The following is a 27,659-nucleotide window of genomic DNA, read 5'->3' on the forward strand; positions in this document are numbered from 1 at the left end:
GGATACTGGGGAGAAATTCTCCCCTGTGAGGGTGCGGTGGGAGGCCCTGGCACAGAGTGCCCAGAGCAGCTGTGGCTGTCTCATCCCTGGAAGTGTTCAAGGTCAGATTAGACAGGGCTTAGAGCAACCTGGGATAGTGGCAGGTGTCCCTACTCATCCATGGGTGGATTTGGAGATCCCTTCTATCCCAAACCATTCTATAACAGAGTATGTGATGGGCTGGCATTGACTGCCAGCAATGAGATCCTCATTTTGGAAGAAAATTTTATTTTGACTGTAGTGTGCAATTTGAGGGCAGACTGGATTGCACTCATGTAAGTGTAAACCTTTGATGGGTGCCAGTCACCTGGTGACTGTAGAAAAGCTGAGCATCATTAAAGCCCTGGAGCTACCCTGCTTGGAAGCAGCAGACTTGACTGTGGCATTGCCACACCAGACCTAAAACTGGTTCTGCTGGAGCTGGGCCAGGTAAGGAGGAAGAGAGAAGCACTAGGGTGTGGTTGAGGTGAGGATAGTCCGGTGTTAGTTTACACATTCCATTAATTAGTGCTGCATCGGGGCTGTTGGCAGATCATCAGGGCCTTGATTTCAAAACGAGGTTTCCAACGGCAAAGGGGAACCCAGCTCTGTGGAACACTGGTGTTGGCTCATTCCCTCTCTGCTGTGTTTTAACCAACATCGAGGAGTTTAATCCTTGAAATGTTCGGAGCACCCACTGCATTCCGGTAAGTGCATAAACCTGATATTTAGAGTGGCTTTCAAGATTCTGGTCAGAAATACAGTGTTTATTGACAAAGCTGGCATGGAGGCCTGGCTCTGCTCTGGGGAGCTCTACAGTCTCAAAGTGGTGCCACTAAACGAGTCTTGAAGCAAAATGAGGAAGAGGGTTTGGCCAGCTGTGGCATTTGCATTTGCTCAAGGCTGAAGCTGTTCCTTCATGTAAAGAAAATCGGGGCTGAGTTTGGTGCAGAAATGGTGCTGGATGGAAATAAAACCAAACCCCAAATACTGGACAGAGCAAGGGGTGTCTTTGCCGAGGGCTGGTGTCAGCTGGGGTGTTAAAGGTCGTGCCCGTGAGCTCTGTCTCAGCGCTACAGAGCTGCAACTTGAATGGAAACTCTTTGGTGGTGGCCTCTGAGACATGTCCAAACAACTGTTTTCCAAACCCCTCCTTTAGGTGATGATTTGGGCAATCGCTCAGTGCAGGGGAACTGGCGCAGGTAACCCGGTTTGCCCCCAGCCGACCTGACGCTGGAAGCCCAGGGTTTGCACGGGGGCTAGGGGGAGGAAGCGGCGCCGGGGGACGCCGGGGTTCGGGTCCCTCCGAGGTGGACGCGGGGAGCCCGCAGCGGGGTCGGCGGCAGCGGGACCGGCCGGGGCTCCGCGCTGCATCCCGCCGGGAGGTGACGCGGGGCCGCGCGGCCATCTCACTGGGGGGAAAATTTATAAATAAACAAAAGAACAAAACACACCGCAACAGCGGCTTACGGGGGCGGGCGGGCAGGATGCGGCTGCCCGGGGGGAAACCTGCCCTTCCCCGGGGCGGAGCGGGGCCTCCCTTTCTCCCTCCCTCCCTCCTTCCATCGCTCCCTCCCTCCTTCCCTCCCTCCTTCCCGCTGCCGCCGCCGGAGCGGAACCGAAAGCGAAGGCGGCGCCGGGCAGCGGCGCTCCGGCCCAGCGCGGCGGGGGCTGCGGGGGCTGCGGAGTCCCGGGGTCGCTCCCCGCCAGGTCGGTGCTGCGGGAACGGGCGGGGAGGCCGGGCGGGCCCGGCCGGGGGATGCGCCCGCGGTGGTGGAGACAAAGCCGCGCCCGGAGGGACCGGGCGGGCGGGGGCGGCCGAGCCGGGGATGGAGCCGGGGCTGGGGCTGCTCTGCGGGCGGCGAACGGCATCGCCCCCGGACGGGGCTCTCTCGCGGGCGGCCTGTGCGGACACCCCCGCGGTGCGGGCTCGGTGCTGTCATTTCCCCATCCCGCGCCGTGGCCGCCGGGCCCCGCGGACATCCCTCTGCCGCCGGCCCCCACACGTGCCGCGGTATCGGCGGGCGGCGGCACCCCGGGCGCGGCGATGGGACCGGGTGGCCACACCGCGTGTCCCACCGACCCCATGGGGCTCCTGTCCGGGGGTTGAGGGCCGGGATCAGGGGTGCCGGGGAAAGATAGGCCATGGGGTTGGGGAAAGGAGGGGTTTTTAAGGTCAAGGGACAAGTGAGAGGGGATGGAGCTGGCGGAGCGATTGTGTACAGGGCACGGGTCTCATTAGAAGCCACAGGTTGGGTTGCTGCGAGTGACAGAGCGTAGTTAGGAGGTGGATGCAGCCCTGCAGCCACGTGCACGGCACAGAGCATCAGGAGCATGAAGGTAACAGTCGAGACCAAGAACAGAAGTGAGATGACCACGGGAAGCTGGTGTGATGGAGCTATGGGCTGACTGCAATGCTGCCGGGGCAGAAACCACCCCTGGGGACAGGACCAGGTTGTCCTCAGGGCCAGGGGAACCGTGCTGCGGAGAGGATGTGTGGCAGCTGTGGGCACCAGAGTTGACTTCATGGCCCACACCCACAGAGACAGCCCCTCCCCTGAGGCAGAGACAAACCCCAAAAGCCCATACCTGAGTGTGCTGTGAGGGGTGTCTGTTCCAGGGAGGTAATTTGGAGGAGCCTTTGCTTTCAACTCTGCCTTAATGTCTTTTAAGTGGTGTTCACAAAGTGGAGAGCTGCTCTAGTTTCCTCTCTTGTGGGCATCGTGGGCTGGAGTTTATGTTTCCAGGAAAGCTGGGAGTTGCTTGGCAGTGCTGGACAAGGTGATGGAGGTGCCCTGAGCTTATCCTGGTCCATGCTCAACACCATCTCTGGAGCTTAGGCTCTTTTGGGATGCTCATTATATATTGCTTCAGCAGTATTAGGCAATATTTTTTTATAATTATAAAAAAACCTTGGTAAAGATGTTTTTGTGATTCCTATTGAAACTTGCTGCTGGGTGTTGTGACACTACAATGCTACCGGCCTGGCTTTGCATTTTTTTCCCCCCAATTCTTTCCACTCAATGTTGGCTTGGCCAGGCAGTGCAGGAGGCTCTTCCATTCACCCTGGATGATGAAAAGCTTTGCTGCTTGGGCACAGGTACCTGTCCTAGATGGGGCATGGGCGCCTGTTTCCAGTATCTCATAAATTTGGGTGTCCTCTGACTTCTAGAAAAGCTGCTGGGAGATTTTTCTTCCATTAAAAGTCAGGTAGGGCATGCATATGGTCTTTGTATACTACAGTGACTAATATATTTCTGGCAGGGTCTGGGCTCACCCGTAGGAAGGGAAACTGTGATCGATGCCCCCGTTGCTGCAGATGACACCACTCTTGGCACGGGCACTTCCACCGCTGACCGTGACCGGGGAAAGCAAAATAGCCACTGGACTGTGCCCAGGGAGACCAATAACTGCCCCAGGCTGGCCCTGCCTGGCTTTTAACCAACCTCCAGCAGTAGCAGGGGAGGATGTCTGCAAGTAAAATCAGCCCCGGTTTTGGTGTTTTGAGTTCAGTTTTGTTATAAACGGCTGAAGTTGTGATTTGTGAGCTGACCCCCAAGGAAGGATGGATGGAGGGGTCACTGCTGAGCTGCCACCAAGTCTTACTCACTGTGGAGGGTCTGATCCTGACACTGTGTCTGGCCTTGCCACAGTGACACAGGTGTGGGGAAGATGAGTGTGCAGCCCCTGCATCTGGGTAGAGAAGCAGCTCAAGGAAGGGAAGGGCAGGCAGATGCATCCCTATGCTCTGACTGAAATCCCTGCAGCCAGTGCTGGCTGTAAGGTGTCACCCTCTGCACTCACCTGGAATCAGTCAGCGTGTTCCCATTCAGAGATGGCCGCATCCAGCAGGGCCCAGGCAGGGCCCACACGCTCTCTGCAGAGCTGGGGCTGCCGAGGGGCTGTGAAAATCCCACACCCTCGCAGGGGCTGATTCCACTCCCATTTGCTTCTGCTCAAGCCACGTGGACGCTGAGTGAGAGGGAGAGCTGCTGCCAGGGTTTCACAGACCTCTTTTCATTTTAATATCCCTCTCCTTGCTGAATTAGATGCGAGACTGATTGCTTCGATAATCCTGCTGCAGCCGCTATGGGTTATATATGGATTGCAGCCAAAAGCTGTGCCGATAAATCATTCCTATACACCAGGCTGTTATATTTCCTGAGGATTTTGTGGGCATGTGCTGCTCCCTTTTACATAAGGATCTGCTGGAGTTCATAACAGAATGTGCTGCTTTTCCCCAGGCAAGGGCCCGGATGGATTGGTGAAGCCAAAGCCCCCAGGCTGTATTTTCTCTCTTTGGGATTTATGCCCTCGTTTCAGCTATTTTACTTTCTCTCAGGCTGGGAATACAGCTGTTCTCCACCACCTCCTCTTCATGTGCTTATTAAGGATAACAGGGCTGTGTTCAACAGTGTGACTCCACTTTTGGGTTTCTCTCAGGCGAGGCGTCATCTCAGCAATTTCTTAAAACCCCCATCCTCTGACCCTTTGCACACATGCAGAGGGAAAATCCCTCTGATTTCCCACTTCAGATGATGTTACGATGGGGCTTGGATGACTTTTAATTTACAGAGCCTGGGGAAGCTTGCTTGAATTAATCAGACTTGATATGTTTATCCTGGTCAAGCCAATTAACTCCCGCCAGCCAGGACAGCTCAGCTCTCAAGTGTGACTGAGGCTTCATAACTCAATTTTGCTCAAGTCTGGCAAAGTTTGTCAGGAACCCTTGGAAATCAGGCTACAGGTGATGCTCTGGGGGCAGCATGGGATGCTGTGTCACCGCTGGGGATTGTGTTGCTACCAGTGATGTTCCTGGGGTGGTTTCATCCCAAGGCTCTCCTGATGAGCTGCCTTTTTTGGTGCGGCCGCAGAGCACGGTGAGGGTAGAGGGCACAGCATTTCGGATCAGCTCCGGCTTCAGGGCAGCTATTTATATGTGCCCACTGGAGGGGTGCCCAAAGCAGGCAAATAGCCTCGAGATGCATCCCTGTAAATTCAGGATGAATGGGGGGGCTGCCTGTTTGTTTTAATCCATTTGGGAGTGCATTAAAACATGCTGCTGAGGGCTGCCAGCAGCACTGCGGGGGGAATTTGACTTGGCTGGTGGTTCCTGGCTCTCTCATCCAGCAAAGCCCTGTCCAGGAGTGGATTCAGCCCCACGAATCTCAGTGTTTCTGGAATAGTTTGTCCTCGTTGCTGTTCGTTGGCTTATTTATAGCCTCCCCAGCCCTGTGCTTCTCCATGCCTCAGAGCAGCAAGCGGTGCCGCATTGGCTTCAGCTCCAGGCCGATCCCACTTGGGCACAAAAGCTCTGGTTTATAGATCAGTGTTGAAAACAGCAATTAGGCCATTGTGAAGCCTGGAGGACGGGGGAGACGATTTGATTTCTGTACTTGACCCATAATTTCTGCTGGGCTGATTCAGAGTGGTTGTGCTGCGGGTGCAGCACGGAAACTTCAGTGGAGATGAGTGGAGCTAATTTTAACCGGCCGCCTCGTTGAGGTGTGGGAACCAGGCAGAAAAATGCCTCAAACCCTGTTCCTGCTCCTGGGCTGGTTGTTTCAGGATATTTTTTTTCACTTCCTTTTGTGGCAACTTGTTAACCTAGAAATTAAAAACAGCACCAGTGTTGGGGCAGGGAAGAGCAATGGTTTACAGCCAACCAACCACTGAACAGCCCCAGGTGCTGTGGAGTGCCTGGCATGTGTGAATTAACATAATTTTCTCCTCTTTTTTAATTATCACTTAATTATTTGATTTTTTAATTTATTTTTTTGTTGTTGTTGCTAACAGTTTTCTCATTTATCTCAAGGTTTGGATACCTGAGTTTTGCACAAAAGGCCCCAGGGCGAGGAACAGAAATCACCAGCAATGATGGGCTGTGGGAGGAAGCAGTGAGCCAGGGGACTGGTCCTGCACCCCACGCTTGGTAAGTGGGTCTTTGTGCCCCTGAACTGCTTTGTCTGGGGCGACTTGGTAGAGATGTGCCCACTTTGAGCAGTAAGGTAGGGAACTCAGTGGTATTTATGCCGGTATAGCGCAATTCTTTATCCTGCCCCTTTAAAATAATCCCTTTGGAGTATTTCCATAGTAGAGATGATGGAGTTGTTATTCCCTGGAGGTGTTTAGATAAAAAGGGTGGAAGGAGCAGTGGTGGGAGCCCTGGGGTTGAGGATGGCTCCTGGTCTGTCCCATGGCAGGGTGACTGTGCATCCTGGTGCAATCCTGCACTGCTGCCCCTGGCTTCACCATTCCTATGGAATGAATAAATCAATCTGTAGCACAATGACCAGCAGGAAATCCTGCTTTCCGGAGAGTCTGGCTAACTCTCTATCCTGTGTTTGCAGGCACATCTCTCCACCACAGCATGGCCAGGATGAGGCCATCGGTTCCTCCACGCCGCCACTTGTCCCCAGTAGCTCACCCACCCCACAGCCCCTCTGCAGCGCCGGAGGCTGTGGCTGCCGAGCCCCCGCGGCCCTGCGGGACCCCCCAGCGCTGAGCCCCGGCCACGGCAGCATGGCCTCGCTCATCGTGGTGACCGAGCACGAGGCCGCGGGGAGCGCGAGCGAGGAGGAGATGGACGTGCCCAGCACCGAGGGCTTTGGGGAGGGCCGGAAGCTGCACCTCTCCGGCCGCAAGCTGTCCCTGCAGGAGCGGCCGCAGCCTGCCCGCTCGCCCGGGCACGGCGACGGTGCCAAGGAACGCTTCATCTACCCCTCCCTCCCCTACTCCCCGGTGACGTCCCCGCACTCCTCCCCACGGCTGCCACGGCGGCCAACAGTGGAGTCCAACCGTGTGTCCATCACAGGATTGCAGGTGAGGGGGATGAACGCTGCTCCTGCAGTTGTCCTGCCCCCATCTGCCTGGATTTTCCCGCAGTAGCATTTCTTCTTGCTTGTTTTTTTTGGGATAAACCCTCATGGCATGTCTGCAGGTGTGTGGCAGGGGGCCCTGAGATATCCTGGGCCATGGGGAGAGCCCTCAGGGAGGTGAGACCCCAACTCACCAGTTTTTGTGCCTTTTGCTGATGCCGCAGCTCTCATGGCTGTGTTTGATGGACGCCAGGAGTGTAGCAATTTTCTTTCTTTACTCCTTAAAAATTAAAAAAACCAAAGAAGTTCACTGAGATCTAAAGAGAAAACAGGCCTGCCTTCCCCCAGCCTGACAGAAAGCAGGCAGCAAGTGGCTGCTATGCCCAGAAGAAATAAAATTACTTGGCGCCAGGTCGCCAGCATTAAACCCCTCAGGGCTCTCCGTGTCCCTCCGTTCTACATGAGTGGACAGGACAAGATCCCTGCCCAGCCATTAACGTTTGCAATTAGCCCTCTATAAACACACCAATGTGTGGCTTGGTGGGTGGTTTTGTGGCTCATGAATCTAAGCTGCCCAGCCCCACACGGGTGCTTGGGGTGTGAGTTTGCAGAGAAAGTTTTGCAGGCGATTTAAAAGGAGAAGTGCAAATGTGAGAAGTTTTGTGGCTCATGCCAAACTTCCCCACTCTCTCCCCACAGGACTGTGTGCAGCTCAACCAGTACAAGCTGAAGGATGAGATTGGGAAGGTGAATATTGGGTTTGGGGTGGATGAGGGGTTTTGTGTTGGGAGGGTGTTGGGCTTGCTTTCACTTTCCAGTCATGGGAATGCTCCAGAAGAGGAGCAAGTCCAGCCCTCGCCACGGCAGCTCTTTGTTGCTTGCTGTTTTTTTCTGAGTGGTGCCAATTGAATTGTATATTTTTAAAATTATTACTAATTTTTCCCCTTCCCCCTCCCTCCCACACAATGGGGCATTTGAAGCTTTTCTTTGCTGTCAGTGTGATGTCAGACTGTACACCCCCCTGCTCATCCCAGCATCGCCCACCAGCTCTGTGATCCCTGTGGGGTGGGTTTGTGGAGGAGCCCAGAGCCTGGTTTGGTGATGTGGGTTTTCTGGATTGTTCCTAACTTGTGCCCCATGACTGTCCCCCTCTCCAGGGCTCCTATGGGGTGGTGAAGCTGGCCTACAATGAGGATGATAACACCTACTATGTGAGTAGCACACAGCCCTGGAGCCTGCAGCGGGGCAGTTGGGAGGGGGATGGATCCCCTCTGCTGACTCCCTGCCCTTTCCCACCAGCCACATTTTATCCTTGACTTGCCCCAAATTCCACATTTGTTCTCCTTTTGCAGGCAATGAAGGTTCTCTCAAAAAAGAAGCTGATGAGACAGGCGGGCTTCCCCCGTAAGTGGCAGAAAGCCTTTTGGCTGGGAGATGTTTTGGGGATCCTGGGGGATTGTTCCCAACTGGACACATCTTTGCCTTTCCTCAGGCCGCCCGCCACCCCGCGGGGCCAAAGCTGCTTCCGAGGGCTGCCTGCAGCCCAGAGGGCCCATCGAGCAGGTCTACCAGGAGATTGCCATCCTGAAGAAGCTGGACCACCCCAATGTGGTGAAACTGGTGGAGGTAAGAGCTGGCCCCTTTTCAAAACTCATCCTTGAGCATGACGGAGCCTGAATGCTGCAGGGATGGGCTGGGTGAAAGGGAGTGACCCCAGAAGGGAGCAAGAGCAGGTCCTACCTTTGGAAGAATTTTGTGTTTTCCTTAGTTAGAAGGTTTTTTATTCTCACCTCCCAAAAGATTTTTTTCTTTCCTGCTCAGAAGGGGAAATGCAGAAAAATGTTTCTTCTGTGGAGGAAACAAGTGCTGATACAGGTTTTGGGGAAGAACTGGTGTTTCTGTGAGTTCAACAGTGCAGCTGCCTTGCCCTCCACCCACTGCCTGTATGAAACAGTCCAAAAATCAAGAATTAAGGATGTGCAGGCTGGAGTTTATTTGGCTCATGAGTCAGATGATGCTTCCTGTGTGTTTTAAATATTTGCTTCCTTGAAGTACAGCTACATCTCTGTCCTCTTTTTTTCCCTACTCTTGTGGGTAGAAGCTCAGAGACGAGCAGACCGTGCTGATGGTGCAGATGGTGCAGAACGGAGATGGCTGCTAAATAAAATATCACAATGCTTAATTTGCAAGGCTTTCTTGGCACTATTTAATTGCCTTTTTTCTTCTTTTGGCAGGTCCTGGATGACCCCAGTGAGGATCACCTGTACATGGGTAACTGCCCACTGCCCTGGGGTGTCAGAGGGATGGAGCAAAAGGCTCCCACTGTGTTTTGGAGCAGCTCTGTGTGCAGGGCTGGGTCTCTCCTCCACTGTGGGTACAGCCTGATGTGCTGGAGGAGGAAATAAGATGCAGTCTGGGTTGTGAACAGAGATAAGAGTGCTTTATAGCACTTTATTGGCATTAATTCGACACCAGGGCATGATTTGCCGTGAGAGGCACCAGCATTGATGTTCTCAGCTTTGAAGCTGGAATGATAGAAAGAAGTTCTATTTCTCTGGCTTTGGGAAAAGGCACAAGTTAATTATCCAAGGTACAAATGAGCCACATCCCAACCTGCTTGGCAGACTGCAGTTGTTGCTTCAGGTAACACACAACTTTTGAAGAAGGCATTTTTTTTTTTATCATTTATGTTCAGTCTGTACTAGTGGAGGAGCATGTGATGCCTTCATGACTAAGCACTGAGGTTTGCCCAGGGTGTGTGCTCAGCCTTTTTTGGTGGCAAATTGAGGGGTTTTGTGTGCCATGGAGGGCACTTCATGATGCTGAAGCTGCAACACTGAGAAGATAGTTGGCAGCATCCACTTAACTGAAAAGGGAGCAACCCAAATGCACGTGCCTTGCATAAGACAGCATCTCCTTTTTAAAAATAACATATTATTTTTAGAATTTTTGTCATTAAAATAATTGCTTTTGTGCTGAGGCTGTGCTTGCAGGAGCCATACCCTGTAAACCATCTGTAATCACCTTCTCTTTTGTGTTGCAGTGTTTGAGCTGGTGAAGCAGGGGTGAGTACTGAATTCCAGATTTCCAAATTTAATCCTACTAACACTTGAACATCAGATGGGATTGTGGGTGGCAGAGCTTGGCCACCCAAGGTGGGAATGGGGTGCAGAGGTGATGGGGAGGTTCATGGCTGGGGCTTGAGCTTTGAGTAGCATTTCCCTGGCCTGGTTACAGCTGAGTACACCCTGTGTACTGTGTGCCTGTGTTTGGGGTTGTGTGCTCTCACCAGCGAGTGACAAAGCCTTCAGGCCCTGTTTCAGCACATGCAGGTGGGGAATGAACTCCATTCTCTGTTGCCTTCACAGCCCTGTGATGGAAATCCCAACCTTGAAACCTCTCAGTGAGGACCAGGCTCGGTTCTACTTCCAGGATCTGATTAAGGGCATTGAATACTGTAAGTGTCTCTGCAAAAAAGATGGGATTTCTTATTTTTGGGTTTTTTTCTGAACACCTGGAGCTGGCCTTTCTGCTGGTGTACGGTGCCATTTCTGGTGGCTCATGCTGCACAGGGACTTTTAAAGCTGGGGCTGGTGGTGGTGTTAGCAGAAAGAGCCACATGGAGCCCTCGTGGCTCCTTTGCTGCAAACCAGTGCTGCTGCTGCACCACTCATTGTCCCTCTGCTGCAGTGCACTATCAGAAGATAATCCATCGGGATATTAAACCTTCCAACCTCCTCGTGGGGGAAGATGGGCACGTCAAGATCGCCGACTTTGGAGTGAGCAACGAGTTCAAGGGCGCTGATGCCCTCTTAACCAACACAGTGGGCACTCCTGCCTTCATGGCTCCAGAAACCCTCTCAGAAACCAGGAAAATCTTCTCTGGAAAGGTATTTAATAGCAATTACAATGGTCTTGGGCTAACCTTGCACAAACAGAAATCTTGTTGTAGATTTAACTGCTTTCTTCACTCTGCAGGCTTTGGATGTCTGGGCCATGGGGATCACGCTGTACTGCTTTGTGTTTGGGCAGGTAATGAGATGGATTTTTCAGTGCTGTTGGTGTTTGGGGGGTTGGTTTGTGCCTCCCATGTTCCAGGTAAGCAGTGGGACTGGCACCTTGTGTCCCTGTTGAGCTGAGTGGAGATGAGGATGTAAGGATGGAAATGGGAAACCTTTGCCTGTCCCTGGGATGAGTGCAGCCAAAAGGGTTGGGCATCTCTTCTTCCCCAGTGGAAAAAATTCTGGTTTTGGGCAGATTTTTTAGGAAAGGAATTATTTTAGTAATTGTTAATTTTTGGTTAAATGTTTTTTTCATGGAGCTTAAAAGTAGACACTGATATAATTGGAAATCTTTTGGAATTTACCTGTAACTGGATCTTTGCTTTCCTTCAAACCCTATGAGATCCTGATGTTCCTCTGGCTGCCCCATGGATGCCTCTTAACAGAAGTTGTTGATTTCCTCATTGTTCTTTTTCTTTGTGGTAGTGCCCTTTTATGGATGAAAGGATCCTGAGTTTACACAATAAAATCAAGACCCAAACGTTGGAGTTCCCAGACCAGTAAGTACTCAAAACCAAAAACAACCCATCCATTCTTATTTTACAGCTCATTTGAGTTGTTTCTCAAGCACTGCCTGGGTAGGGCTGGGCCTGCTCTTCTGTGGTTTTGCAAAATTCAGGCTTTGAGTTGGTCTCTCCCTACCTTGTAAATGTGGGATCACACTTCACATTGCCTCTAAAGGGAATATTTTGCTTTTTCTGGGGGTTTGGAGAGGAGGGGGTGTACAAGAACCCAGAGCTGCCTCCTGTTGGGGCTGGAGTCCAGCCCCTCTGCTCAGAAGGCTCATAGTAGCTGGCACTGGGGTGAAGAACAGAGGCAGGACCCATCCCTTTCCCCAGGTCATCTCTCCCTTCTTCCTTCCACAGGCCAGAAATTACGGACTTCTTGAAGGATTTGATTACACGGATGTTGGATAAAAATCCTGAATCTAGGATCTCGGTCCCAGAAATCAAGGTACTGACCCAGCTGCTTGGTGCTGGCTGTGCCTTCACTTCTGTTGGGTTCTCCTTGCTCTGCTTTTTTTGGGAGTCAGTTTGATCGTGCCAGGCTAGGTCCTCCCCCTGTGCCCAGGGCCCCTGGGCAGGTAAGTCCCAGCTCCTTCCCCTGCTCTGGGACCTGCTCAGCTTTGGGACCTTTGGTGCCTATAGAAGTGGCAGGCAAAAGGAAATCCCCTGAGTACAGTATTTCCTCTGCTACCAGGAAAGTACTGTGCAACACCCTTTCGCAGGAGATTTCTGGTCCTTCGCCCCTGCGGGAGCCTGGAAGGGGCGAGAAGCTGAGAGAATGGAGACCAAGGTAGGGGGAAAGGATTGCGGGGGAATTGTGGAACCTTTTGTGCTCCTCCTGCAGCCGACCAAGTCACCAGGTGTGTGGGCCAGGAGAAACAGGGGTTCTGCCTTCAGGCATGGATTAAACCAGCTCCAGGACAAGGGCTCGGTGGGTCTCCCCATCACTGCTGCTCATATGTGTGGACTGGAATAAATCTCTCCTGCCTCCTGCTGCTGTCTCATCCATAAGATGAGAGTGAAGATAGGTCTCCTTCCCTAAAGCCCAGAGATGCCAGTGCTGTAGGTCACTCATGGCTTGGTTGTATAGCTGGGGCCAGTGCTGGCTCTGGACGAGCCACGCCATGGCATTTTGTGCTCCAGGCTGTGCAGTGCCTGCTGGCACCAAGGTGAGCTGGCTCACCAGTGACATGGCACAGCCCTGCCCTGCTCCCTGCCATTTCAGGAGCTTGGACAAGGAGAAGCGTTTGCCAGGCTTGTGTTGTTTGAGTTATGAAAAAAGGGAAATCGTTCCTGACAGGCTGTGTTATTAATTGAAGTTGCACCCTTGGGTCACCAAGAACGGAGCGGAGCTGCTGCCCACGGAGGATGAAAACTGCACCCTCGTTGAGGTGACGGAGGAGGAAGTAGAGAATTCAGTCAAGCACATCCCCAGCCTGGCCACCGTGGTGAGTACAAAGGAGCTGATGGTCTGTGGATGCACAGTGGGGTCCATGCTGCCTGCTGGGGTGGTCCTGAGCAGTTGGAGTTCACTGCTGAAGGGCAAAAGCATTGGGCAGGATTAGAGCAAAGACCTTCCCTCTCTTGGAAACAAGTGCTGCAAGACACTTGGGTGTCTCAGGGTCTCAGCAGCTCACTGGACATGGCCATAGTCCACAGTGCAGGGGGAATATTTTAGAGCAGTTTCAAAGGTAACTGTCAGTGGGTTGATGGTCTTCCTGCTTGAGCTGGCTGCCTAAATATTACTGTATTCACTCAGGGCAAAAGAGCATCTGGTCCAGAACCTGCCTGTGGCTGGGAGCAGGTGTTTTGGCCAGGCACAAGAAGCTCCTGCCCTGTTCTGCCTGTCCAGCCAGAGGGGCTGGGGGAGGTTCCTGGGATGGAGATTTTATCTGGGCCACGATGTGCATCAGCCCCCGCCTGGAGCTATTCTTGGTGACTTCATCTCATCTCTTTTCAAGCTCATATTTTTATTCTTTGCAACCCACTGTGTTGGTGAGAACCACAGTGTAACCCTGTCCTGTGTAGAAAGTGAAATCCTTTGTGATTTCGAACCTAATGATTTCTTTGGGTGCCGCCAGCCCTTGTGTTAAGAGAAAGAGTGACCGACCATTCACAGTTCCTGGCCTGGTGTTATCTGCCTGTAGGCACCCAGGGTGTGATTTTTTTGAAAAACAGGCTTCCCTTTGAAGCCCCTTTTCCATCTTCTAGCTGTGCCCACATCTGGCCTCATTTCTGGAGCTCTCTCCCTTTTGGATGCCATGCAGAAATCTCAATGACCACAGCTGTGTGAACATGCAAATGTACCTCGTGCTGCTGAGGCTGAAAAAGCAGATGTTGTCTAAAGAGATCACCATTGTTGAGGGGTTTACCCCTTTTTTCCTGTTCAGAGGGGACTGGATCAGTAGGCTCAGTGCTCCCAGCCCTGCTGAAATCCAGGTGTGTTCAGCACAGCTCAAGGCAAATCAGATTTTACTGCACCTCTTTGACTCTTAGATAACACATTGCCTCCAGGCAAATGTGGTATTTTCAAATTTGCATTTGATCTTCAGAATTACCCTCTGGTGCCTGATCTTTGTGCAGCCAAGTGCAGGCGTTGACGCTCCAGTATGAGATTCACTCACGTGGCTTTGACTCTTAGAACACCCTCGCCTTCAGAGACAGAGCAGCTCTCTGTGCGCCCTGGTGAGCAGATAAACAAGGCTCAGAGGGATGAGAAGCAACATCAAATGAAGCCAGGGGCTCTCAGGGATGTCCCTGCTGAGGCAGGGTCCAGTGCTGCTCATCTTGATGTCTGCTCCCACCAACAAAACAAGCTGAGGGATGTCAGGGAAGAATCCTGACACATCTCTGTTTCCACCAGTCTCTGATTGGTAACTTTGTGTTTTGCAGCCAAAGCTGGACAAATGGCCAGCTTTCAGTTTGGTTTCAGATAAACATTAAGGTAAAATTGTGCCAGTTCTTTTCCCTCTTCCTTTCCAGTGAATTATTTTGCCAGGTAATCATGGAGGACTGGAAATTTACAGGTACTGGATGCAGCAATCAGTAAAATCTGCTTCTGGAAAGGAAAGAAACCTCCCAGACTTGGCTTTGCTCTCCTTTCCAGCCTCTTACACCTGGTGTGGCTCTCACAAGGGTTTCAGATGAGGATACAGCCCCTGTATTAAGCAGCTGGAAACTTGCAAAGATGCTTCTTTCTGATTTCTATTTATAGAGAACTTTGACTTGTTTTCACTAGTTTTTTTAAGTACTTGGGCATGCAAGTTGGATGTTCCTGTTGCTCTTGAATGAAGGGAAAGCACCCCAGTGAACTGCATTCTGGTTTTGCAGATCTTGGTTAAAACAATGATCCGGAAGCGATCCTTTGGGAACCCGTTTGAGGGGAGCAAGAGGGAGGAGAGGTCATTGTCTTCCTCTGGGAACCTGCTGCCGTAAGTGTCATCACCTCACCTCGGCCCAAAAAGACATTTAGCAGCTTTTTCTGATACTCTGGGGGAGAAATTAAATAGTTGGGTTTTGAAACTTTCATGAGGGCCATGAATGCGACATTCACACCCCACCTGTCTGATCTGTAACTGCTTTATGTGATTTTTGTGGCAAGGAATATCCTGCCGTTCTGATGGGATGAAAGACATCTTTTTATGGCACTTCCAGCCCATTACATGGGGAGAGATGACACATGCTCATCATCCCAAAGATCCCATGGCAGGGAAGGGGCAGAAACTGGTGTCTCATGGCCTCCTTTCCCTTTTTCTGAGTCACTCAGCAGCTGTTTTATTTCCTTTGAAAACAGGAAACAAGGCAGTGAAGATAACCTGAAATGCAACGACTTGCCCAACGTGGGAGAGGAGGAACTTCTTTCTTGAACGTGGACTTTCCGGTTCTGCTGAGCAGCTCCATCCAGGGCACGTCACCAAACGTGTGCTGGGGACGAGGTGACCAGAGCCCAGAGCAAACACAGCATGACATGGCGCTATCTCAGTACAATGCTGGATGTAGAGCTCACATAGCAGCATGTTATCACACCTTATCAGACATCTGATTATTTGCCATAAACATGGAGCATCTCCGAGCACTTGGACTGACTGCTGACTTCTGGTGGAAGAGGCGCTGGTGGACAGTGGAGAGGTGAGCGGTGGTGGTGAGCAGCAAGAGGGCTTTGCAAAACAAAACCCACAGCAGCCAAAGGAAAATGCATTTGGAACTGCTTTTAGCTGGTTTTAATGCCAAATAATTTGCAGGGATTGATGCCAGCGTCCCAGGGGCATGATGCCCATGGTGTGGCCATGGGCACGTGCAGAAGGGTGAAGCTTTTGCCAAGTGGCATACACAGCAGTAAAACCAACCACATGTGTGCACTTTGAGAGTTCGCAACCTACCAGGAATGTTGTTTCATCTATTTCTTGTAGTTCTGGTTTGTTTTTAATTGACACCTTTTTAACTGCATGGGAACAAAGCAAAAACCCACCTGTTCAGCTTTCAAAGAATGCCTACCTTTGTGAGCCAAGTTGTATGAAACAGCATCTTCAGGACGTTCAAAAAGTGAGGTTAATTACCTCCTCAGGTAATTAACACCTTTCCAGAGGCCTTGGTGTGACCAGGACTTGGTAAGTTAGGTATTCAGTGTATGAAAGGAAAAGGTATTTAAGGGCTTAAGTTCAGTTTGAACTATTTTTGCTGCAGACATATGAGTGAAAGGTGGTGTTTAGAATGTTTTAAACAACAGAAGAAGCACTAACAGTTTGTTTCTAAATATTTTACTTGATCTAGGTAGATATACTATAAAATATAAAATTCAGGGTAAAATCCTTCACTTCCATGTACATTACATGGTTTACTACAATTTAAAATAATACAACTTCTGCTGGTTTTTAAGTATAGACTTAGGGCTTGCTTAGAATTTAAGATCTTAATGATTAGCTAGTAACTTTCAAAGAAACGTTTGTTTTCCAAACTCTTAATCTGGATTCTGGGGCCAATGCTATGTATTTTTTGCAAGTTTGTTACCAGTAATTTGTGAATGCCTGTGGATCAGAGGCTTGTTAGTAAATTAAGTGTATATCTAGTTAATGGATTGTTTCTTACGAAGAGCTCTTTCACCTTCAGTCAGATTACTCTGATTATTTGTGGTGCTTGTACAAAATAATAATCTGCCATGTGGTGAGAGAGACTCTGGCATCCAGACTCATTTTCCCAAATTCTCTGTGCTTGGATAAAGCTGGAGAATGAGGAGCCAGGGCTTGCCTGAGGAAAGGGGTCACGGTAAGTACAGTTGTTTTGTGGCTGGAGCATGAGACTAGGGGGGAAAAGGTCTGATTTTTTTTCCTTTCTCAGTCTGATGTGGTTGTGTGACCTTGAATGAGGCATTTGATGTACCTGACAGAGAAGGAGGATTTGAGTCTCCCAAGGTTGTGAAGGGCTAATAAGGTGTAATTCTTTGCCCTCAGGAAGAAGGCACTAGGAGACTGCCAAGTGTCTTGATTAATGGTAAGGTCTCTGCCTGTTAACCCTGGCCATGGATGCCCTGCCTTTAGAAAGTGACTGTTCCCTTGTCTTCCTTTATTTTATCCTGGACAGCACAAGTAGCAGCGTGCCAAAGTCCTTGGCCCCGCTGCAGTCAGACTTGGCCTGGTAATTCCTGGTTAAGACTGGCTTTTGTTAAAGCCAGGACAGCATTAGCAAGGGTGCAGATGCCTACCCAAACTGTCCCTTACAACTTTTGATCACCTGAAGCGATGTTGCCCCTAAATTGCAATTTATTATGGAAGCATTGTGCTGCTGGCCTCTTTCCAAAGCCAGTGAGGACAGTTGGTGGTTTAGGAGCAATACTATGGAGTTTGGAGCCATAAGACATGCACTGTTTTCCTCCCATTTTAGTCCGAGGCTATGCCAAAGCCCTGCAGCATCAGCTATGGGAAAACCAAACAGGTAACTTGGGGGCCAGCACTATTACAGCTGCCTGCTCCCCCTACACAGGACTTTTCATTGTGGAAATGTGTGTGAGTGGGCAGCCTGGTTCTCTAACCCTGCAAATGGACTTGATCTGCCAAAAAAGATGTAAAAAGCTAGGGGATCCAATTCTTTGTAGGTAGTGCATAGTAGTGTGTGTGGTGTGTTTGCTAGAGGCGTGTTGTAGAGATCTCTGTGCTGCCCATCCCTGGTTGTGATTTGTCAGGTGAGACAGTTTACATTGACCCAACAGGTCTGCCAGGTTTAACACAGCTTCTCAACAGCTGTACCAGCTCCCCAGTGCCCAGCCAGTCTCTGGGCCTCAGATACTCCCGCTGATCAGTGTCTGACTGCCTGCATGGGCTTGGTTCTAAAGGATGCTAAACTCAGCACTTCCCCAAGGTGCTCTCCAAACCGAGTGTCCCTCAGTGCAGGCTCTGCTGGGGCTGCAGCTGAATGCACATTTCGGAAAGAAATGCAATGTGGATTTTTCTGGTTGGTCAGCTCTGTTGAAAGCATAAAGCATGGCCGTGTCAGGGAGATCTCTCTAAATGCATGACCTGTTAGAGAAGCTGTACTGTGTATATAAACCTGCTCAGTTCCCCAGCTGCTGTTCCTTAGTAGTAATGCTAGCTTTCTCCTTATAGTGAACATTTTGCTTGTGCCTTGGAACTGGGCGATAGCTTGATTTCCCCAACTCCCTTCCTTCCAAGCAAGCCCGGTGCTGACTGTGGGCTTATTGCTGGGTACTAAGCCTTTTTGGCTCTGAAAGCACACAGGAAAGTGCTAAGGGGAAACCAGGCCTCTTATCTGGGTAGTTTTCCATGGTGGTCCCCTCTTACCTATCAGGCAATTGATCTGTTTCTTTTCTAAGGTCCTGAACTATTCCTGATTTTTATACTGTTTGTTTAATGACCAAGGCTTGTGTTTCACTCCTACCCCTTTATTATGCATTTAACTTTATCAGGTGTATAAAGTTTAAATACTGTGTATTTACCACTTTTAAATTATATTACCTAAGAAGAAAGAATAAACTAACAACTAAGTGTTTTTCCACACAGGTGTTCAAGCTTCACTGTACAAGTTGAAATAAATGACATGCAACCAAACCTAGAGTTAGTTGATCAAGTGGAGCCATTATTCTGTTTGAGTGGTCTTTATCAAGCTGTGAGAGTTTGTTGGAAGAGGAATCTGAAAGCACTCTTCTGTGTTAGTGAAGTCTGGTGCTCTACCATTACTGGGGACCTTGGGCTAGGATGGGACCACAGGAGCCCGAGCACTGTATAATCCAAACTGAGCATTCACACGCACAGACTGGAGTGCCCTTGGAAGGGCACTCTGAGCTGGGACACAACTTAGTGCTCAACAGCAGCAGGCACATGAAGAATAAAACAAAATGGTAATGCTGTAGTTTATCCACTGTGCTGCTGGAGAAAGGCAGCCAGGATGCTGGGAATATGGAATAGATCCTAGGGCTCAGTAACACCAGAAAAGGTGCAGAGAAAGGAAGACCTGGACTTGGTGAGTCAATGTGATTACTAGAGGTGCTCAAAGCCATGTGAATACAAAAGCCAACAAATCCACTTCAATCAAATTGTGTAAACTGCATTAAATGCAGCAGCCCAGACACAGGGTTGGTGTGGTGGTGAAAAGCACGGGAGGTGTGACAGGGAATAAGAGATCTGTTCTTCCAAGCAGTTGGTACCAGCACTCAGATAAAGACCTGAAGATCTTGGCCTCTGACTTACAAGTCTTTTCCCTTGGAGGTGTCAGGAGAATCAAGGCAGAGCAGCTGTAGTTGCAGCAGCACTTCTGCTGAGAGAATGAAGAGGCAAAACCCACAGAGCCCTGGCTTTGATCGCCCTCAACAACAGCTGGTATGTGGGGAGAAATGAACAATCAAAACCCAGCTTGCACAACTTCAAGAGGGTTGAAGGAAGGTAGTATTTTATTAAAGTAAATTTTAAAGTAATAGCATAAAAATTAGACTAAACAGAAGAAAAGTTCTGTAACCAGTAAGCCATTCATCACAGCACAATGGAGCCAGACTCTGCTTTATCTTGGCCTGTGGCCACTGGAGCTTGAAGACCCCAATGAAATAGTAGGTACCGGCTCAGGTAATGTTCACAATCCTTCAGGGAAAGAAAAGTGACAACAGCAAGGAGCTGCTGTCCCAAGGTTAGGCACCTCCTGGCAATGGCCATGGGCAATCTAAAGAAAAATCTGTGCCTATTGTCCTGTGCCCTCTGGTGTCAGTGAGCTCAGGGACAGAAGGACTGGCAAAATGATGATGTCAGAGCTGTCTCTGTCCCAGGCTCAGCCAGTGTAGAGGTCTGGCATAAAGTACAATTTTCCCTCTGTGTTTAGTGCAAATAACCGGGAAAGACAGCAGACAAAGAGCAGACCCAATTCTTCTCCCTGGGACTGACTCCCAAGTAGTAAAGAGTAGTTAAGATTGTTCCTTTCTCAGTTTAGTTCCCCACTTCCTTCCAGCAAGGAGGGGGTGGTCTCATGGCAGGGTCAAGAAATGTTCCCAGCAGCAGTTTAGAGCAGCAATTGGTCCTGCAGCACCAGGAGCTCAGGAGTCTGTTCCATATGTCTCACCAACTCCCTGCAAGAATCAGAGATTACAGTTCTCTGCCAGAAACTCTTCTTTTTTCCCCTTCCAATCACATAAAATCCTTTGCCCAGGCAAGCTACTTCCTGTTATTCAGACTTTACTCTTCCAGTGGCACAAGGTGTTTTGATTGAGAAATCTGCCCTCTGCAGCCACATTTCCCACCAAGCACAGGGCTGTAGGGCTGAGCTCTGTCCTCAGCACCAGTCAAGCAACCAACAAAATCCTACTGACCAAACAGATCATTTGATCCCTGGAGGGAGCTGTAACTGTGGCTGTCAGCACACTGGTCTCAGAAAATACCAACCTACTGAATGATTTTTCTCACAACTGCAGGAACCCCGAAAGCCAAGATGGAAGGATTTGATGGGAACAGGGCTGTTCCCTACAGCTCTTAGAAGGCAAAAGCTAATGACTGCAACCCAAAAAGGAGGTGCAGTAGGAGCATGACAAGTTCTTGAACATATATTTTCCTCTCCAAGACTGGTTACCCAGGAAACATGACAATATTTGTTTCTAGTGCTCTTCCCTGCAACAGCTTTGAGGTAAAAATTAGCTTCTCTGACGAAGACAAAGTTTCCTTAGAACTGTGGTTCCAAATCCCCATTTGATGTGGACTTTCTACATCCTGTTTCAGGATCTCTGTGGAGTCAGAGGAGGAAGCAATTCTGCCTTTACCCTGCCTTCATTGATGCTTACCAGTTCATAATCCTCCACATATTTGTACTTCTTCTCCCGATAGAAGTATCTCTTCTTCATGCAATACAGAACAACAATGTCACACAGCACTGTTGCCTAGTGGAGATTGAAAGAGTTTAAGACAGGGATCCTCAGAACGGAGGCACTAATCCAGAATCGAGCCCAAGTGCAGACAATGTCACTTACCACACCAAACAATGCTAAGCCAGAGCCGATGTTAATCATGGTAGGAATTACATCAAATTTTCCTGCCTAGAAGACAGTTACAAGCCTGAGCATGCTTTTCAGCATCTCTGAAAGTTCTGAAAGTTCTCAGTTCATTACAAGACCTCCAGCAACTGTCCCCCTACCTTTCCAAACACTATGATATCAAAGCGGATGCCATAAGCTTTGACAAGCGTCCGTGATTCAGTGCCATCACTATTCTTGTAGTATTTTGCAAACCTGCAGAAAAGATAGGTCAGAGCTTAACTGGAAATGTTGAGGTTTCTTATGTGATCATGCAACATCCAGGTGTGTTCCCCATCCCAAGAGGATGGGCTGAACATTGTTACTTTCAGACACAAACCCCGAGTGATGGAGATTTCATGCTGGCAAGCTCAAACAGGAGAAAAACCCAAAGCAGGTGAATTTAAGACAACAGTGAGCACCATAAAATGAGGAAACTTGCAAGGCATAGGAAGGGGAGAAAGTAGCTTTAGCAAGGGAGCAGAAGGACTAACAGGAAGAAAGCTCCACGAGAGAGGCAGGCAGGGGCTGCAGGGGACCAGGCAGCCACGAGGGGGCAGGGCCGGGAGCGCCCGCGCGGCTCGGCCCGGCACACAAAGGTTGCTCCGTGTCCCGCACTGCGTGACAGCAGGCAAACGACAGGGAAAGGGATGAGAATAAGTGAGATCAGACTTACTCCACCACGTGGTTGACTAAGCCAGGAGGAAGCAGAGAAGAGTGTGGAAGAGAAAAAGAAGGAATGGTAAGGGGCTGTACCAAGTCTGAAATTAGCAAGAGCATTTCAGATCCTGCTATAATATCCTCCAGACAGTCCAGACACCCTGATACCTGCCAGTCTGGCACCTTCCAAACACAAATTTGTGCTCTGCACAGCTCCTCAGCAAATTCATCCAAGTTCCACCCAAAGATCCTCTGTCCTAAGCGAGATTTTGTGATTCTAGAAATAACAGCCCTGAGCTGTGTTTCCTCACAAGCAGGAATCTTGCAAGGACCTTGGCAAGGTGGCTAATCTGTATTTAATATTATAGTGTGAGTTTGGATGCAAACAGCTGCAAGTTCTGTGCTGGTGTTCTACTGTAAGAGCTGGACTTAGCTGTACTGGCCAGAATGTGTATGTGGTGGTGTATGCCAGGATACTTGGGGTGCAGATATGGTCTTCAACTGACAGACACTTTTACAGGTGAGTTTTTTCCCCCAGGCAGAGTGAGGACATGCTTCAGTCTCCCAACCCCACCTCAGTCCCCTCAAATTCTGCCCTATCAGCACACCCTGAGACAGTCAGTTGTCCCATTGCCACCTCATTGATCAAACAGCCATGAAAAAGCTGATAGAGACATGTCTCAGGTACTCTGACGCAATCAGTGGAGCTTCACTGACCTCCCCCCTCTGCTGTGGTTTGCACACGGTGAGGATCCCATGTGCTCTGTCTTACAGCATCAAAAAAGCTCTCCAGGTTTTCTTCTGTTCCAAGCACCATCAAAAGCCCCAAACTACCACAAGTGCCCTCCACAGCCACATTACCTGAAGTTGTAGCCGGGTGAGACGGTGTGGGCAGAGTCCTTGTTGTCGAGGCGCCGGAAGGAATATTTTGGCACACAGTGGGAAGCGGCTCTGTCCAGGTTGCAGTCCCAGTTGATCTGCAGTGCCATGACTCCACCCTGCCAAGTGGAGGACAGGAGGTGATGGGCAGTCCAAAGTGCACAGCCAGCCCAGCACTAGGCTCTCTGCTGACCAGGACTGAATTACTGGCTCTAATCCCAGGCTCAGTCCAACAATTTTCTGCTGTTACAGAACCTTGCACATAACCCCACCCAAAACAAGGCCAATTATTTGTTAAGTAGAATTCACTCCAGTCCCTCTGGCCAGAGCACTCTCCATCCTGCAGCTCATCTGTGTTCTGTGGCTCATGCCATGAGGCAGAGGAGACAATCCCCTACCACTCCTTTTCTAAAAACAGCTGAAGCTCAAGAGAAGGGTCTGCCAAATACCTCCACAGCCATTTCCTGGAAGTCCTGCCCTGCAGCTTCAACTATTTTCCCTAAACGGAAGATAGGGCAGAAGGGATCAGTCTGGGCATCATAAATGCAGTTCTTGAGGTAGGTGGAGTTGATAGTGGGGAGGATGTTTCGCCTACAGGAGAACAGAAAGAGAAGAGTTGTTGCATCCCCTTTACTGCCCAGGAGAACAGACAGTGTGATCACCCTCTCACTATTTACTTGCTGAAGTTGAACTTGCGGTACCAAATGTTGTTCTTCACCAGAAGGGTGAAGTTCTCAGCTTCTCGCAGGAATGCTGGCCTACAAAACAAAAGGGAAACATAAACAGGGCTCTGCAGAGTCCTTGGTGCTCATCTCTTCAGCTTTTCCCAAGAGCATGTCAGTGGGAGAAGCATCAGCTGTGTACCACGAGCCTGCTCTCAGGAGAGGCACTGTGGATTAGGAAGACAGCACTCACTTGGGTATGTGATAGTCATCCTCCACAGGGCACCACGCAAAGACTTCACAGGTCTTAATGCTATTGTTGTATGGAACACACTCCCCAGTCTGGATGCCTGCAAAGACATGTGCATGGAGGTAACTACTGAGCAAATCCAGGCAGTATTTGGCCTGTGACACTCCATATGGTGAAAGCCATTTTCCCAGAGGTGTAGTGCCACTACCAAAACCCACATTATCTTCCACTGCAAGTGTAATTTCAGAGAAAGAAGCATCAGGTGTTTTTCCTGAGTCAAATCTTCATGCATGTGAAATACTGCTTCAGGGACTGAACGCCATGACAAAGCTTCACACTGCTTGCTAACTTAACCAAAGCCCACATCTACCCAACATCCACACAACACAGTCTAAGTTCATTTGGTCTAAGTCCACCAGAAGAAAAATCTGAGCTTCTGCTTCAGTTCTCTTACATGTGAGAGAAAGAGAACAAGGAGACTGAAGTGAAATGCTGCTTCCTTCACAGCAGGGAAGGCACAGCACAGAGGCACGACAACCCAGACTGAGAGGAGCTTTTGCAGCAGGTTTCTTACCACTGCTGTGGGTGCTGACATATCCTGGAACACAGATGTTCTTCACCTCGCACTTTGTTTGATCGTCTGGGAGCTGGAGAGGAACAATAGTTACATAAAACTCTGAGAACCCTCTCCCTCACACTCCCACTCACACAAAGCAGGATTAAAGCAGATGCTGCACCTACCTCTGGGCAGCGGCCTTGGCTCTGGTTCAGTGTGAGGATCACATTGGTCATGACGAACACAGTATTCTCACCCTGAGCATGCAAAATAAGAAGGAAACTTAGGAGTGACAGTCTGCAAAGAGCATCCAAGGCACTGCACCCAACATCTCTGCTGACAGAGCCCAGGTGGCCCAGCAGAGGGGAGTTGCCCTGGACACTGCTGGTGCAGCACTAAAGGAGCAGATTCCTACGTGTATCACCTGGTGCTGCTGTGTTTAGCCACAGGAAGGATTGTGGGACTGGCAGCTCCTTCTGTCCTCCCACTCGGCCCCAAGTTCCTCATTCACATTATGAAAACAGAGCTCACACAGCTCCTCAGGGGAGTTGTAAGGCAGGTGCAGAAATAGAGCTCCAGCTGCAAGTCCAAGCCAACTCCCACTCTCTTTTCGCAACCTATCAGTCAGGAATTTGCCCAGTCCTGTTCCTTCATGGAGCACTATTTTCATTACTTTACTTTCACTACTTTCAGATCTGTATGACTCCAGATCTGTCATCTGCTTCCGCTCCCCTGATACACAAATATGACCACTCAGCCAAAATCTGACTAAATCTGTCTTTTTTTCTGCACCACATGTCATGCAGACAGAGGGACCCACGACCAGCAGCTTGGCTGTGCCTGCCCAGCCCGAAGGCCACCACATATGGCCCACACAGCACAGATTCCCACAGATACAGGCAATCAGTGACTACAGCAATGCTTCCTGTTCAGTTCTGCATCAGGTGACTTGCAGGCTGCTCCTGTGGCTTCTGCCAACAACTTAACTTGGGGTTGTTTGCTTTAGAAAGCAATAAGAAAGATGACAGGTCGTTATTGTTGCAGCTTCTTCCTGACGCCTGCAAAGTCCTCCTCTGGCAGGACCTGGGCTGTTCCAAGTCTTTGTATGCAGCACAGACAGTGGGATCAGTGCACCCTCAGAGAAGAAAAGGCTCAAGAAGAACTTAGAGCCCATGTGAGTGCCCAAAGGGGGCTTATAAAAAGGAGGGAGGGGAGCTTTTTACACAGGCAGATAGTGAGAGGGTGAAGGGGAACACTTTTTAAACTGAAAGAGATTTGGATTAGATATTAGGAATTCTTCACTCTGAAGGTGGAGAGGCCCTGGCACAGGTTGCCCAGAGAAGCTGTGGCTACCCCTGGATTCCTGGAAGTCTTCAAGGCCAGGTTGGGCAGGGCTTGGAGTAATGTGGGATAGTGGCCCTGCCCACAGAAGAGTGGAACAAGATTATTTTGGTTGCTTTCAAACCTAAACCATTCTATGATTCTACACAAGCACACACACCAACACACTTTTCTTGGAACAAGCTGCCCCAGGGTAGGTGCTCAGAATGATCAGCAACAAATCAAAGCTGCTTCGTTCTCTCATATTATGGCCAGACTGGAGCCAAAGCTGCTCCAGCTCTCAGTGGACTTTTGCAAAGCAGTACGTGCTTGTTAGAAAACCTTCTTTCTGTGTGAAAGTGATTAATACCTGAGGAGGGATGACATAATCAGCTACATCCCAGATCCTGGCCCCCAAGGTGGATGTGTTTGTCAGTGTTACACCCTTGACCTTCGTGGTTACAGAGCTGACCACAGAGTCTGTTTCCTGGTAACCCTTTTCCCACAGAAAAACCCACCTGAAAGAGAAGGATTGCAAGAAACAATAAATAAACACTGTAAATAAGTTCAGGTTGGAATTTCTCCTTTTTCCATATTACCTGAAAGGGCCATTCCAGACAGTTTCACAGCTTTTCCTTAGAAGAGGCTCATAAGATTGGCAATCTCCTGTCTGATTTTTGGAGTGATATTTTTTACTTTCAGATTGATTTGCAGGGTCTAATTTACTTTTATGCCCAGCCCTGCTGGGGTAAACGACAATCACCTCCTGAGACATCCCGCTTCTGAGTGGCCCTTGGGCCATTCGCTTAAAAGCTGGACCTGATCCTTGTGGGGACCTTTCCAACTCAGAATATTCTGTGATTCTGTCCACAGTTCCAGTTAAACTCGTTCGGTGACCTCCGGGCTCCCCTCAGCCCGCGCTGCCCTCACAGGATCGGTCCCTCGGCCCCTGAGGGCCCCTGAGGAAGGGGCGGCTCCCGCCCTCAGCCCCGGGGCTCGCCCATCAGGGCGGCCGGCCCGGACCCCCGCGCCCCTCCGCCCGCTCACCCGATCACATAGGCGAGGATGCCGAGCTGCACCGCGCGGTTGATGAGCCCCACTTTGCGGCTCCGGATCAGCACGATCCGCGGGGTGTCGTACTCGAAGAGGAAGCTGTGGAAAGCCCCGCACAGCGCCATGGCGGCGGCCGGGACGGGAAGGCGGCCGGGACAGAGGCGTCCCGGGCTGGGCCGCGGCTGCCGCAGCCCCACAGCGCCCCGGGCCGCCCGTCCAGCGCTCCCGCAGCCCCGGGCCCCGGAGCAAACTGCCCGAGGCCAGCGGAGGCAGAGGCACCGGCAGCCGCGGACTTTTCACGGCTGTTTTCACAGAATCACAGAACCCATTAGGTTGGAAAACACCTCTGAGATCATCGAGGCCAACCTGTGACGGAACACCACGTTGTCAAATAGACCAGAGCACCGAGCGCCACACCAGTCTTTATTTAACACTTCCAGGCTCGGTGACTCCAATACCTCCCTGGGCAACCCGCTGCAATATTTAATCACTCTTTCTGGGAATAAATTCTTCCTAATTCTTCCTAATGTCCAACCTAAACCTACCCTGGCACAGCTTAAATCAGTGCAAGGACCAAGAAACTGCCTGCAAAAGAGAGCCAAGCATATTGAAGACTGTCCCCTTTCCATCCACAGTGACCAAATTCTTTATTTATCCTCTTGCAGAATTAATCTTTGCTATAAAAGCAAAGTTCGTGTACCCTCTACCTTGTTCTGAGATACCCAACACAGTCCTTATTGTAGAAACATCACTATAACCCCCAAAAGAGCAGGTAAAACATCAGGAAGAGATGAGTGAAGTGACAATGTAGCAGTGGGAATTTTAGGCACTACAAAACTATTAAGACCCTTTACTTCAGCTATATATTAGTAAAATGTCTAATTTTTTACAAAACCAGCCAAAACAGAAAGGACCAAAAGAAATGGGGAAATTATAGGAATATGAGATATGAGTGAATATTCAGTGTAAGTTTCAAACGGAGAATTGATTCATATGCTAGAATAGAAATGCATAAATGCCCACAGTAGTGTTTTCCTACTCTAGATATATAAGTTGCTGCCATATGAATATTAACACAATTAACATTTTTCAATTGGAGATATAAATACAAGTGGCATAATCTGCCAGCAATATATCTTAAAATGTATGTGGGAAATGGAAATGGCAAACTGCTGGGTTAGCTCAGAAAAAACAAAGCTTCGTTGAAAGGAGTGCAGAACACACCTGTTACAATCCTTCTCACCTTGTTTCTACAAAAATAGAACATGTCTAAATAGAACAAAAATAGAGAACAGAAAAGGTGCTGGAGCACAGATTAATTTACTCTGAATTTGCTGCTTCTTGGATGTACTCTGGCCTTACACATCATGGCACAAAGCTACT

General features: G+C 49.8%; 2 protein-coding genes across 5 annotated transcripts; one reads left to right on the forward strand and one right to left on the reverse strand.

Moving 5' to 3' along the window:
• Positions 1–543: 543 nt before the first annotated feature.
• CAMKK2 (calcium/calmodulin dependent protein kinase kinase 2) lies at positions 544–18,467 on the forward strand. 4 transcript variants are annotated; one of them, XM_030232074.2, is made up of 18 exons: positions 545–725; positions 5,834–5,950; positions 6,369–6,840; positions 7,536–7,583; positions 7,994–8,047; positions 8,189–8,240; positions 8,329–8,462; positions 9,071–9,107; positions 9,880–9,901; positions 10,205–10,293; positions 10,527–10,726; positions 10,815–10,868; positions 11,324–11,397; positions 11,764–11,851; positions 12,098–12,193; positions 12,723–12,851; positions 14,734–14,834; positions 15,197–18,467. In XM_030232074.2, the coding sequence occupies exons 1-18, from the start codon at positions 700–702 to the stop codon at positions 15,267–15,269; spliced, it is 1,866 nt and encodes a 621-aa protein (XP_030087934.1). In that variant the 5' UTR covers positions 545–699; the 3' UTR covers positions 15,270–18,467. The 4 variants fall into 4 exon arrangements, 3 of the variants coding, with proteins under 3 accessions (XP_030087934.1, XP_030087935.1, XP_050836496.1); XM_050980539.1 differs by lacking the exon at positions 545–725 and adding an exon at positions 1,637–1,728; XM_030232075.2 differs by lacking the exon at positions 12,098–12,193.
• An 810-nt stretch (positions 18,468–19,277) lies between these two features.
• On the reverse strand, positions 19,278–26,469 carry P2RX4 (purinergic receptor P2X 4). The gene is made up of 12 exons (XM_009092452.4): positions 26,271–26,469; positions 25,594–25,741; positions 24,089–24,160; positions 23,922–23,994; positions 23,351–23,447; positions 23,113–23,193; positions 22,885–23,026; positions 22,418–22,554; positions 21,019–21,112; positions 20,855–20,920; positions 20,669–20,764; positions 19,278–19,963 (listed from the first exon to the last, which is right to left on the reverse strand). Exons 1-12 carry the CDS (start codon positions 26,399–26,401, stop codon positions 19,931–19,933), a joined length of 1,170 nt encoding a protein of 389 aa, XP_009090700.1. The 5' UTR covers positions 26,402–26,469; the 3' UTR covers positions 19,278–19,930.
• Positions 26,470–27,659: the final 1,190 nt, after the last annotated feature.

This window comes from Serinus canaria, chromosome 15 (genome assembly GCF_022539315.1).
Source record: "Serinus canaria isolate serCan28SL12 chromosome 15, serCan2020, whole genome shotgun sequence".
Classification (NCBI taxonomy): domain Eukaryota; kingdom Metazoa; phylum Chordata; class Aves; order Passeriformes; family Fringillidae; genus Serinus; species Serinus canaria.